The 14,273-nt window shown below is 37.4% G+C and overlaps 1 protein-coding gene across 5 annotated transcripts; it reads right to left on the reverse strand.

Moving 5' to 3' along the window:
* Window positions 1-237: 237 nt before the first annotated feature.
* Window positions 238-14,004, reverse strand: LOC306909481 (uncharacterized protein). 5 transcript variants are annotated; one of them, XM_079483213.1, is made up of 12 exons: window positions 8,974-14,004; window positions 5,362-5,554; window positions 5,055-5,183; window positions 4,649-4,714; window positions 4,400-4,453; window positions 3,489-3,883; window positions 3,152-3,392; window positions 2,523-2,755; window positions 2,063-2,229; window positions 1,409-1,473; window positions 759-853; window positions 238-454 (listed from the first exon to the last, which is right to left on the reverse strand). In XM_079483213.1, exons 1-7 carry the CDS (start codon window positions 8,977-8,979, stop codon window positions 3,327-3,329), a joined length of 909 nt encoding a protein of 302 aa, XP_079339339.1. In that variant the 5' UTR covers window positions 8,980-14,004; the 3' UTR covers window positions 238-454; window positions 759-853; window positions 1,409-1,473; window positions 2,063-2,229; window positions 2,523-2,755; window positions 3,152-3,326. The 5 variants fall into 5 exon arrangements, with proteins under 5 accessions (XP_079339339.1, XP_079339340.1, XP_079339342.1 ...); XM_079483214.1 differs by having other exon boundaries at window positions 2,523-2,761; XM_079483216.1 differs by lacking the exon at window positions 8,974-14,004 and adding an exon at window positions 6,338-7,727 and having other exon boundaries at window positions 2,523-2,761.
* Between the last annotated feature and the right edge of the window lie 269 nt (window positions 14,005-14,273).

Consider the following 14,273-nt stretch of genomic DNA (forward strand, 5'->3'; position numbering starts at 1 on the left):
TGCTACTGTTTCAATGGTTTTTCAATACTAAATGAATAATTAACGTGTAGAGTGATTTTCTGTGGAGTATACTTCATGTTGATAGTAATTGTAACAATTTTACATTGGCCTAAAAAAATCTCTCTAATAACTGTAGAATCGTTTGAATGAATTACTTTGGATGCTCTTAGTGCAGGTTTGAGAGTACACTTGTATATATACAGATAAGACAGAATAAAAATAAACAGCAATATTTTTACATCCATTTTATTTTTTCTCATTCAACAAAATTAAATCACACGCGCGCACACACACAAATTCATTTTCATTAAATTATTTTAAACTGGAGTGGGTCATCAGTGAAGTGTCTTTTTATGGCCACCACCGCCTATCCTCTCTGGAGCATATTTTAAGTATTTAGACATGGTCTGTAATATTTTTGTCCGTGTTGTGTTGTGTGTGTAGATGACAGCATCTGAAGAGAAAAACAAAACAGTTTCATGTATATTTCAGCCTTAAAAAATCCTGTTGTTGACAACTGTAGGTACCAAACCCTGTTGTTGACAAAAATGTACCAAAATCGATCAATAGGGATCACATATAGGTTGCCCTGTATCTTAAAAATATGTGCAAACATTTGACTTGTGAAGCCAAAAGAACACTGTTGTTTTAACTTGAAACATCACTACAAGTAAAAGAGACTTCCCTAAATAGTCATTTGGATAAGCACAAATAAAAAAGTATATATTATGTATGCAATTTCATTTATTTTTACCTACCACATATGATCTGGCATAGCAGAGACTCTGAAAATGGCAGCTTCCCACATTTTCCCTTTAAATTCATCTGTGACATCACAGCATTCGAAAGAGTTCTGAAAAATAAACATGAATGTACAAAACTTTCAAAAAGCGTAAAACAAAAAAAAGTTAAGACAGTTAATTAAAGCAGCATACAAAACATGCATATAACAAAATCTTTCTTTGTGAAAGGAAATTAAGTCTTTAAAGAGAAATCCAATGAAATCTAATCTGCATCCTTAAAAATATTTTTTCAGCTTTGAGTTGTCTTGAAATGTTTTCTGGTGTGTAACTACTTCATTCATTCTGCAGTACACTGCCAAACAGGCCTTACAGTTCCCCCTTTAGTGACGAAAGAGGGTTAAATCATTTAGGGGCTGAGCAAGGGTTTATATGTTAGTGTTTATATGTTAGAGTAGTGACGCTTGTGTGACTAAAATTGTGATGAAAAGTGCAGTTCTACTCAATTAAAGGATAAGGATGAATATCAGCCAGTGGAGGCTGATAGCTTATTACTAGCTTATCAAATGGTGCACCACTGAAAGGTCAGTATGATCATATAATAGATATGATGTAGCTGATTTTATATCTGACAAATAATCCAATGTCTGGCACAAAAAAGTACTTACGCAGACATTGATTTTTTCACCATGTCCACATCATCCACACCTCCAAGTTTTTTCAAATATGCTTGCTGAAAAAAAATATTAATTTGAGACAAAAAAGTTGGGATCAAATAAAAGGCTTTTTAGCAATTAAATGGCACTTATTAATTATTTGAAATAATGTATATGTAAATGGCTGTTAAAATGATAACTATGGCACTGTAGCGCTACATTATTATGTAACCCTCCCACATGCTATTCCATTAGAAGAGAAACCAGCTTGAATTTCTATGAGATATGACCTGAAAACATGCATGTAATGTTTTACATAGCGTTGTTTCCTAAAATAAAAATTTTTGAATGATAAAACTCACAAGCACCCAGCATGTTATACACTTAAATTAAGCGTGTGATAAATTACACGTAAACGGTAACATGCGTTCTCTGTGAACACGCGTTCTCTCAAATGCTACCAAGTATATTTTGAGGTTGCACGTGTTAAATTTGCAATACTATATGCCAGTTTTAACTATTGTTAAGCATTATTGATTAACTAATGTAACACCCCAGCCCTACATTTTTTTAATTTTAATGGAGCCAAAATGATGTTTGAACCCTATAACATTAAGTATTTGTGGTTTGAACACCAATTGATTACAATGATCATCTCAAACTTACCAAGGCTGCTCTTTCATTTTTGTCTTCCAAACGACTCTCCATTTCTAGGAATTCCACGTTGTTGTTGGCTTGCTTAAAATTAAATGCAGTCTCATCAGTGGTTCTCAGAGCAGTTTTTACAGTATCTCGTAAATCAATAAGAATTTGAAGGACTTTCTTCTGGAATTCTAGAAAAAAGGAGAGTAAAAACTAATGTTATTTGTGGTCCTATAGGAGTTATACCAGTACAATAGTTAACTTCAAACTTTAAATCAAAAATGAACATCATAAATACCATTGATTTTTATGACATTTTAACATATACATATAAAACTACAAAATAAAACCTGCATGACGGTAAGTGGAGAACTACATACATTTCCATAATGAAAAACAAACAGAAATACTGTGATTTTGACATTACACTCAGCCCTAACATAATCACTATGTAATATCAATAAAAATAACAGTGACTACTTACTTTCCTCTGACAGAGGAAACCTTGATGCATTCAATTTTGAAATTGAGGTCTGTTGGCACTTTTTAGTCTGAGAAGGCTCTGATCTTTCCCTGTCCTCACTGTTGTGGTATGGCAGACAAAGTCTTTTTCCCTCACTTGACAATTCTGCACTCATGGACCTAACTCTCTTCTTGTTGGACTTAAGTGGTGGGTGATGCGGACTCAGGCTTCTCTGTAAACCTCTTGTTCTTCTGCTGTTACTTAAAAAGGAACATCAATTAACCGACAAATAGTTTTAAATAGTTGTTTGTCTTGAAGTATACATTTTATTATTATACTCGTTTTAATATTATATTAATAAATAATTTATTATCTTTAGACGGTGTATAAACCCTGTGACACTGCACTTCTTATGCCCCATGCTTTTTTACAACTTGGTAAATTTGTAAATAAAACTGTGTATAAAACTGAACTGTGTATGTTTGTTCCTGGGTGAACTTCTAATATTTTATGTAATGAGTGGAATAATTTTATCCCTGCCCCAACAAAGCAATATTTAAAATATCAATGAAGTTTGCTTCTACAAATATCTAGTATGCATCCAAATCTAATAAGGTTTGTTGTCAACGGTGTTCTTAGTGATGGCTCACCTTTTACTAACATCTTTAGATCTGGAATGTCTCTTTTTTCTGCATGCCTGGGTGTCGGAGGAACCCGAGAGAGACTTGGTTGGACTCCAGTTGCTGTGTAACTCAGAAAAACTTTTCCATCTGTGTGAGAGGGATTTACTGAAACTTCTTATCTGGCAAGGTGACAGGGACTCACTTAGGCTTCTCCGCTTGCCATTAGAATGTGACTTGCTGGGGCTTCTTCTGCAGCTGTGTGAGGTGTCTACAGATATGGACAAGTTAAAGTTAAGTCTTTTAAAGACCTTTTATTAGGAAAACTTTAAGACTATTTAAGGACCTGTGGAAACCATGGACTTACTGGGGCTTCTCCTCTGGCTGCGTGAGAGGGACTCGCTGGGGCTTCTCCTCTGGCTGCGTGAGAGGGACTCGCTGGGGCTTCTCCTCTGGCTGCGTGAGAGGGACTCGCTGGGGCTTCTCCTCTGGCTGCGTGAGAGGGACTCGCTGGTGCTTCTCCTCTGGCTGCGTGAGAGGGACTGGCTGGGGCTTCTCCTCTGGCTCCGTGAGAGGGACTCGCTGGGGCTTCTCCTCTGGCTGCGTGAGAGGGACTCGCTGGGGCTTCTCCTCTGGCTGCGTGAGAGGGACCGGCTGGGGCTTCTCCTCTGGCTGCGTGAGAGGGACCGCTGGGGCTTCTCCTCTGGCTGCGTGAGAGGGACTCGCTGGGGCTTCTTTGCTTACCGGGGGACTTCAATGTGTCTACAGATGTAAAAAAGTTAAATATAAGACATTTAAGGATCTGAAATGAGGGTTTGGTCAATGATTTAAAAATGCTTGACAGCGTGATACGATCACTTTCCTCTTTAATACTCTGTCAAACCGTTTTATATTGAATAGTTGGTCAGTTTATCGAATTGATTAGATAAATTTGGATACATATTTTTAATATTAAATACGATTCTAGAGATGGTTAAATGATGTTGCGTTTAGAAATGACGTGCATCCACTTATTTTTAGTGTGACATTTTAGCATGCAAATTAAGGGGAAAACTAAGATATCTGCCAATAACCTTTAAAAGAAAAGGGATGCGATGTGTAATGCAATAATGTCTCAAAAGTCTAATGGGGGATAATAAAACAGAAAATATATTATAAATAACCTTACTAATACATTTCTGCAATATTAAAGAAATAAAGTAAGCAAATAATGCACTTTAATCCTTTGATTATATTTTACACTTAACTTTACTTAATAATTTAAGTTAAAATACCAACCAGACTGCACATTGTTCTGAACTTTGTTGGGTACACAGGGCAGAGGGTGATCATCTAAATTGGAAAAGAAAACCACCATTATTTAAACATTTCACTATCACTAACAATTATACATATGATATACACAGACAGTTGTATTCAAGCTTCTTTATTTCTCATTATTATTTTACTTAAAAATGACTACTCATTATTATTATTATTATTTGCTATAAACATTATGAAAAAGCTTTTTAAAACCTTGTCACTTACCTGTGGGCAAATCTGTTGGGAGATCAGCAACATCCACCATTGTAAAATCACTGCCAGGAAGGTCATCTGCAATAATTTATATTTAATATTATTTTTTTGCGCCAGATTAAACAATAATCATTTTTGCACAAATAAGCTAACGTGTTCAACAAACATTCAACACCATATTAAACAAAATTGCTGTTACAGAGGGAAATGGCAAACCCACAAAGAGGTAAACAGCTCTGCTATGGGCAAAACCCCTGTTTGAAATCTGATACAAAAAATTACAAAAAAAAAGTACAAAGTTATTTATACAACATAATATTTTTGGGGCCATCACATTTTATGAGAATAAAAAAAAATAGCTAGTGCTGGATGGTTACTTAGAAAATAAAATGCTGGTAAGTGATTGTAAGCTATCTACCCATTTGGTAGTCAGGGTAGCTCTTCTTCTTTGGTTTCCTCTTTTCAGGAACCTTTATAGGCTCTCCCTCTGGGCAGCTCACTTCGTCAGTGGTGGTCAAATCATATTTTTTACATTCCTGCCTGTTATCTGAAAAGCCAGTGTTATGCACAGGTATCATGTTACTTCTATTACCTTATTAAATGTAATATTACTTGTCATGTGATATAAGAATTTATATAAGAATAAATTAGGGTTTATAGAAATGATAATTAAAATTCTGATTCCAATTTTCCAGCCCTAATGTAAAGAGTAAAAAATTACATACCTGACTGAATTTTAACTTTTAAAAGTGGAAATTTCATCCACACATCCTCAGGCACTCTGAAAGTTTTCATTGCTTTTTTGACTTGTTTATCAGGCCAGGACACAAACCCATTCTTGACCCAACGGGATGGAATGACTTCCTCCATTTCGGCATTGCCTTCTCGCCATACAGCTCTGGCCCACATTGTTCTTGTCTTTCGGAAAACAACAGACAGATATAAACCCAATTATTTAAAAGTTGTGACATTATGTGGATCAGGGGTGTCAAAATTCTGTCCTGGAGGGCCACTGTCCAGCTGTTTGCCTTAACAAACTGGTCTGAAAGTTTTAGTATGTTAACACAGACCATAATCAGCTGGTTCAGGAGTGCTTAATTGGGATTGAAGCTAAACTCTGCAGGATAGTGGCCCTCCACGAGCAGCACTGGACACCCCGGTGTAGACAATTCAATAATTTACTGGTTACATAACATATTGGCAGGAAATAGTCGGATTGAGATTAAAAGGATAGTTCACAAAAAATGTTATAATTTACTTATCTTTGAGTTGTTCCAAAACCATTTAAATGTTATGCTCAAACCTGCTCTGTTACCAACAATCTTTAAAAAAATGCATTCAGCAGAAAAAAGAAATTACTAAAAGTTTGTAACTTATAACTGTAAATGACAACTGTTTTAATTTTGTGGTGAACTATCCGTTTAAGTATTAGATACTAAATTTACTAAAGTCCAGTTTCCACAGTGTGTTTTTGGTGATCCAATCACAAGTGGTCAGCCAAAACGCATAAGATTCCATTAAGTATCAATGAGCAATTTTGGATGGAGTACAAAGAACACCTCTATTTAGCACTAGCCACACATCTGATCTGATCTAGAAAATAATTTGCAATGCCAGGTGTACACACCTTCATATTTGAGTAACTGTGTTTGAAATTAGATACATTTTATAAGAAAAATTATATGTAATATAATTAATTACCATTTCTTCAACAACATGTATGGCTTGGACAGCTAGAGTCCCTGTGCAGCTCCTTAGTGCCTTTCACTGCTATGAAGCATTGGCATCAGAATAAATCCATTTTCAAATGGAAGACAGACAGCTTTTTTCCTAAGGTCTTTCTGTTCAATGAGCTTTCGTTTTCCTGATCTTCTTCCATCTCTTAGAAGTGCTATGTTTATAAGTTTAGAGCTACAAGGGTGCTCAAAAAAACTGTCCAAGCTGTCAAGGTGGTAGACATCACACACACACATCTTATCGGTTCGCTTCTCATTCACAAAGGCAAAACCATCTCCATAAAGAAAGCAGGAATCCTTTTTCTTGGTCGACACAAATGTCTGGTAGGGTGCTGGTGCAATGCTTACTTTGGCATTATCCATTTCTGCTATTCTCTTGAAAATTTGTGAAATAGGATTTTTTGCATTTCTAACACTTTTCTTCAGTTTGTGCAGATGGCTCTCAAACGGAAAAGCAGAGATCTCATTCAAAGACGTTCCGAAATTCCTAACATCTTCTGCTAGGTGGACAAGAGAATGGACATTGTAGGAAGTAAAGATGTGGCTGTAGAGCTTAGTAGATGTTTTATAAAAATGCATCAGTAGTTCCTCTGCATAGGCAGTATATGCATTCCTCGCTTTATCATCAGAGTCCAACAGTATAGACATGGCAACAGTAAGTGTAAGGAAGTGGTGATAGAAGCTCTGAGGCAAAACTGAACGTAGAACAACAGGTCCAGTGTAAAGTAAGAACTGACGGAATTCAGTTGCTTTCCATCTATCCAAAAATGCAAGAGACCGTGGCTGTCGTGCAAATTCTCTTGGCAGTTTTCCATTGAGAGACACAAGGTTGGATGATATTTCACCAATTTGTCTCTGAGAAAGTTTACATGCTCGTGGACCCTGTTTGAGAAAGTTCAGTAAGCGTCTAACCACCCCTAGGCATACCAGGTGCATATAGTCCAACACAAATGAATGTACGCATGACAAGCCTGCATCAACAAAGGGTGAGTGTCCACTTTGGTGAGAAGAGTAAGAGAGCCTGTTGAAATCCTCATTTGTTCTTAACGAAGTGGTCTCTTGTGAATGGTAATTGAACACAACCCTGTGGTCTACATATTCTCCTTTAATAGTGCAACGCTCGCAACTATTGTATGCATTGTGCCCCTTAATGCATTTTAAAAAAGCTCTAGCAGGAGCATCGCAGATGAAAGCATTTACTTTCACTTTCAAGGTTTCATCTTTGAAAGAAATTCCATCCTGTTGAAGCCTAGTCAGCTCTTCAAGGAAGTCTGCCAGGAAATCTCTCACAGAATTTGGTTTTTCATTGCCACAAAATATGGCTACAATAAAAGGCTGGTACCTTTTAACACTACAAAGAATTGGCCAAATCTGGAGACTTGATGACTTAAACAATGGCAAGCCATCTATGTTGAAATTAAGGAGTACATCTTTTTCTTTGGAGAACTCATCTGAATACTGGGAAAATATTTTCAAAATTCCAGACTCAAGACCAAAATATAGATATTGACCCCCACATAATTCTTGTACTTCAACTTGGTTTGGAGTTCCCAACAATGTTCTCGCATCTTTAGGCAGCCGATGACCATGTTTTCTTAACACGGAGAGGAGCTCATCAACAGATGCCCGTGTTGCTTTATTCTTCACAGCCCATTTCGCTAAATCGCTCCCCAAATCACTTATTTCATCTAAAGAGGTGCATGTTTCAACGTCATCACTTTCACTGGTATACTGTAGGCCATCCCTATACACAATATCATTGATGTCAACAGTACTCTCTGCACGGTTTCCTGTCAGACTGCCACTATTTTCACTCTGACTGACGCTATTTTCACTCAGGTCATCCCCAGCAGCAAATAAATGATCCTCCTCTGACTCACTGCTAGACAGTGTCATTGCATGCAATTCAGCATTTTGCCGCCTCCATTTTTTATGGTACGTCATCTATTAAAAAAAAAGTTTTATTATAAAATATCAATCACTTGCTCAGTCTTTGCCATCATCTCAATTTAAAGAAATTCCTAAAATCGATTTTCATTTATTTAACATCTCGTTAACGTTAATATGCCTAGGCATGAGGGTGCGAAAATGCCACACAAAACAAAATGTCACCGCTTCACATTTACAGGCTATTCACATTTTCACTTCAAATGACGGTCGCACTGTAGACTTCTCAAAAAAGCATTTTTTTGGAGTGCATTTACTAAGCTATTTTCCTATCTCTTTTGTTGCATTTTGTCGGTTTCCGTGTTAACTAGTTCACATTTTCACTTTAAAATGGCGGCCGCGCTGCCTTGCCTGTTAGTTAACTTGTTGGTCGAAATATTTCTGTGAGCTGTTTAAGGCTTGTGTACAACACTACATCTCATGGAACAACCTCACTGGGTGTCAGAAAGAAACGTTCATATAACGTATAATTGTTATAAGTTACATACTTTTATCTCAAAACATCACCAGAACTATAAAGCAAGTGGCAAAAGCCTCAATGACGTAGATCCAAACATTTTCAAACCCATAACCTTAAACGGTAGCTTTAAAATTCTCCATAAATTGACATAATGGGTAGTATTTAATAATTTTGTTATAATATTATCAACTTACTTTCATAGATTGTAGTCGTCGTCTCGTCACGTCGTCACTCCGCGCTTTCCCGCCTCACTGACTGACGTGAACCGTAACGTCTCGTGCAATCTCGCGACACTACTAAGGTTAAAGGAAAAACATATGAAACAGCAAAATAAGCTTTTATTGTTTATTTATATTTGTGTGTGTGTATATATTAAATGCAATAATACGAGACTTACCGAAAATTTTGATTGTTGAAGATGCATGGAATACATGATGTTGATATAAAGTTTAGATCTTGATCTAATTTCAACGTTGATTTATGAGCGTTTTGTTCACGTTTTTCAACGTTCTGCATATAATGTTGTTTCAACGTTAAAATAACAACTGACATTATTTCAACCATATTTCAATGTTGAAGGTCGGTCATATGCCGGCTGGGATCTTAAAAAGAAGGGTTTTTAACTGTTTCTTAAAACTTGTTAATGTTGGGGAATTCCTAACAGTTAGAGGAAGTGCATTCCACAACCTGGGGGCGGACACAGAGAAAGCTCTTTCACCCATCGTTTTCAGTCTGCAAGAAGGCTGTTTAAGTAGAAAAGAGTTGGCAGAACGGAGAGATCGAGAGGGCATATAGAGCGTAATTAAATCACATATATATGAAGGTGCAATTCCATGTACAGCTTTATATGTTAAGATAAGAATTTTAAAATCAATACGGTCATGGACCGGAAGCCAATGCAGGTTGCTAAGCACCCCAGAGATATGCTGACGAAAAGGAGTATGTGTAAGAACACGTGCAGCTGAATTCTGTATACGTTGCAGGCGCGTAATAGATTTTGCTGGTAGCCCAACATAAAGGGCATTACAATAATCAAGCCTAGAGGTCACAAGTGCATGGACAAGCCTTTCTGCATCAGGTAATGAAAGAGAGGACCTGATCCTAGCAATATTCCTTAAATGGAAAAATGCCGATTTTGAAATGCTCTTAATATGTGCTTCAAGTGTCAAGTGAGAATCAAAAATTACACCAAGGTTACGTACTTGTGGTGATGCAGACAGTACATTGTTTTCGATGTCCAGATTAAAAATTTTACCATTACAGGTAGCTGCAGGGGTACCAACTAAAAGAACCTCAGATTTTGTACCATTTAATTTAAGAAAATTTTGGTACATCCATAATTTAATTTCCAGGAGACAGTTAGAAAGGGTTGCTGAAACATCTGTGATATTAGTTTTTGTGCTAATATAAATCTGTGTATCATCAGCATAGAAGTCGAACCCCAGACCATGCTTTCTAATAATCTGCCCTAAAGGAAGCATGTAAATATTAAAAAGTATCGGGCCAAGGACAGAGCCCTGAGGAACACCATGACACACCTGTCCAACGTTAGATTTATTATTTTCTAAAATAACAAACTGGGTACGATCAGTCAGGTATGATTTAAACCACTCAAGCACTGTACCGGAAATACCAAGCCAAGTCTCGAGTCTCTCAAGCAGTATTGAGTGACACACCGTGTCAAAGGCTGCACTCAAATCTAAGAGCACCAAGATAGTAAGAGCACCAGAGTCAGCAGAGACGAGGAGATCATTCATAACTCGGACCAAGGCAGTCTCAGTACTATGTCCTGAACGAAACCCAGATTGAAAAGGTTCTAAAAGCTCGTTCATGGACAAGTGAGAATGAAGTTGTGACACGACAACACGTTCCAAAACCTTCGCCAAAAAAGGAAGATTAGATATAGGCCTGTAATTAGACAGATCAGACACATCACACCCAGGCTTTTTAAGAACTGGTGTGATGGAAGCAACCTTAAGGGCTTGGGGAACAAGTCCAGTAGTAATGGAAGTATTAACAATGTTCAAAATGAGAGGACTGATAGACGACAGACACTCTTTAAGAACATGAGTTGTAATAGGATCCAAGGTGCAGGTAGTGGAACTCATAGTCATAATTAATTTGGAAATGTAATCAATGGTGACCGTTTTAAAACTAGAAAACAAAGTATACGGACAATTTAAAGGCTCAATCTCAGGAGGTGCACTCAGAGAGGCACAAGTAATAGACTGATAAATATTATAAATTTTTTTCAGCACAGAATTTTAAAACATATTGCACTGCTGCACAGTGGAACAAAAAAGTGAATTGGTAGGTTTAAGAAGTTTGTTGATTACTTTAAACATCTTATTTGGATTAGCAGTACCATCATTAATGATTTGAGAGTAGTATTTGGTTCTTGCTATTTTAAGGGCATCGCTGTACAGAACCAATTGCTCATCATACATAAGTTTATGGACAGTGAGCCCTGATTTTTTATACTGTCGTTCCAACTGCCTATTTTTTGCTTTAAGAGCCCTGAGCTCAGTAGTAAACCAGGGTGATGATTTCAAAAATGAAACAACACGTTCCTTCTTGGGGGCCAGCACATCTAGAGTTGATGATAAAATTGAATTATAATGATCAACAGTATTTCCTGCAGGAGTGTCATTTATCATACATGAAAACTGATTAAGATCAATATTTTTAAGATTTCTAAAACTAATAACCCTCTTTTGTAGTTTTTGCAAAGAAACCGATAAGTTAAAACTCAAGAGCTTATGGTCACTAATACACAAATCTTTACCTTCAAGCTGATTTATATCAGCACCAGCTGTACACACTAAATCCAGTGTATGACCTTTTCTGTGAGTTGGAAATTTGACATGTTGTATCAGGTTAAAACAGTCCAAAATCTCCATCAAGTTAGCAGTATGATTACAACTAGGATTATCAACATGAATCTTAATATCTCCAATAAGAATCATAGATGGACAAAGGGGATTTAGAAATGCAATTAGCTCTGTGAGTTCATCAAAAAACAGAGGGTTAGGCTTCGGTGGCCTATAAATAAACAAAATCAGAACAGGAGAAGCACCGCTCATTTTAAAAACAATACTCTCAAACGATGAAACAGAAGGAACAACAATTTCAGTAACAGAGACATCAGTACTGTAGACAACAGCAAGGCCACCGCCTTTTCCAGTTGCTCTAGATTTTTCAAGATATCTATATCCCGGTGGAGTACATAAATTGAGATTTAAAAAGTCATTCTGTTGGTGCCAAGTTTCAGAAATACAGAAGACATCAAGTTTTTTGTCCAAGATGATGTCATAGAGTAAATCAGTCTTTTTGTTCAAAGAACGTATATTGAGATGGGCAAACCTGATGAAATCACGGCGTACTTTATCTGAGTATATTGTAGACACTTGTTGTGGATAACATAAGTTCGCAGGGCAAACACCACGAGAGATGTTTTGTTTATCAGTACATGCGGAACGGGAACATAAGACCTTAATGTCAGTCCCTGTGATGTTAAAATTCCGCTGTGAACCCCTATGAACATATTTAGGCCGACGTAGAAGGTGAAGTAATCGTAAAGTTTCACGAACACATGTGTTGAGCACCAACTGGTGTTTCTGTGAAAGCAGTTCAGGCAGAGAGTACCTTATCATAGCGTGGTCCGGGTATTCGAAGATCCGCTCTCCACGGAGCCCAGTCACTCACAAAACACGGATGATAGCAGATAGCAGACGAATCCACATAGTAATGTCCAAGTAAGATCAAAGATGTTGTGATGAACCTAAGATCAGACACTGCTGCACAGGACACGCTTTGATCCAGTTTGAGATGTCCGAGTAGATCCAAGGCGTTGTAGTAAAACAGAATTTCTGACGCACTGTTACACGGGAACACAGTGAGCACACAGGAGTGAAAAATCCAGGCACAGCGTGAGTGTATATCCGATCCCAGTCAGGAATGTGGAAGCACGAACGAATGGAAAGGAATCCAACAATAACGTATAATAATAAATAGGCCTAAATGTAGCGCCCCCTACCCTATTTGGTGTGTAGTTACCCAATTTTTCCTTAGGGCGGGCACCGGATTCTTCTTTGTCTAATAAAATATATAACTACACTACTCTGACACAACTATCCTGATCTTAGGAAGTGCAAGTAACTGAACAATGGCAAGTAATACTTTAAAGGGTATTTAATTAAAGATATGGTAAATATAAAAGAAACAAGAGATTAAAGGATCAAATAAAATAAGTTTAAAGTTGAGTGATAGGTTCAGCACAAATGAATATACATTCAGTGTATACAATTATAACCAGTGGAAATAAAACATAGCTACAACCCTTACCAAGGCACAACCACACTGAGTGAAATTACGGAAGATGTGTTCACTTTTACATACACAAAATATTTACTGGCAGTTTCCGAACACCAAGAACACTGTATTACACTTCAAGTATAAAATATCAACCCCTTAAGGTATTATTTTTCGTCCAACTAGGATATAAGAAAACTATAACATGGGTCTTCACATGGTAACCCAAAACATCTCACAGTAACCAAACTTTACATAAACATGAGAACATATGAAATTAAAGGCCATCATTTAGCAAGTGGGCCCACTCACACACACAACAGTACTCACATAACCCCCCGTGATGCAGGCCTGTGCCGTTGCTGGAGTGCGTAGAGGCCGTTAAAACTTAAAATGGCCGCTTCGCTCTCGTGAGCAAACAAAACAATAGAAAACGTACCTGTGCTCTTTTACTCCAAAGCACCTGTACAATCGACCACCATGCTCCTCCCGGAAAACACCGATCGTCCCTCGTAGCCGGAGGAACACCCAACGCTTCCGGTGGCTGGGTGCGCTATCCGGTTATGTCCGTTGCTCTCCCTCGTAGATATCAATTTTATCGCACTTCGGGTTTCAAAACGTCGTAAAATCTCCCACAAAGTCGAACCACGGCAAACCAAACGGCAACAAAAATGCGATTACAATTTAACACACACTGATTCGTGAAAAGAAAGCGTGAGCCGTCTCGTTTAAAAGCAGCAATGTCTCAAATGCCTTACAAACTCATATCCTGAGTTAACTTCCGCTTTTAAATCATATAAACAATATCTTATCTCTTTATGAAGATACGAAACAACGTTAGCTTACAAATCGTAAGTGTTTTACCCACGACAAACTTCTCGCGTCTCTACTCCATTTTTCTCTTTTTCGTTTTCTCCATTACCCAATAGCAATACCTTCACGCACCTTGGAGGCGGGTTTAAGCTACTAGACACCCAATAAGATGAGACACAGCACACTTGATTGTCCACACACGTTTGTTACATGTGTAAATCTACCAACCCTTACGTAGAAAACGTAATGAAGATTGTGCGTAGCAAACGTAATCATGTAAACAGTATCTCTGAATTAGAGACTACACCAGAAAGGCAACATACAGAAAATAAACACAGTAAAACTAAAAAATAAAGGTTTTTACCCAATT

The sequence above is a fragment of the Barbatula barbatula genome, assembly GCF_947034865.1.
Source record: "Barbatula barbatula genome assembly, chromosome: 20".
In the NCBI taxonomy this organism is placed as follows: domain Eukaryota; kingdom Metazoa; phylum Chordata; class Actinopteri; order Cypriniformes; family Nemacheilidae; genus Barbatula; species Barbatula barbatula.

Excerpts from the sequence above, each read along its gene's own strand:
- LOC306909481 (XM_079483212.1), bottom strand. Across the intron at positions 5,184-5,361 it reads AAAAGTTAAAATTCAGTCAG|ATAACAGGCAGGAATGTAAA; the intron begins GTATGTAATTTT and ends CTGGCTTTTCAG. Across the intron at positions 4,454-4,648 it reads CCCAACAGATTTGCCCACAG|ATGATCACCCTCTGCCCTGT; the intron begins GTAAGTGACAAG and ends TTTCCAATTTAG.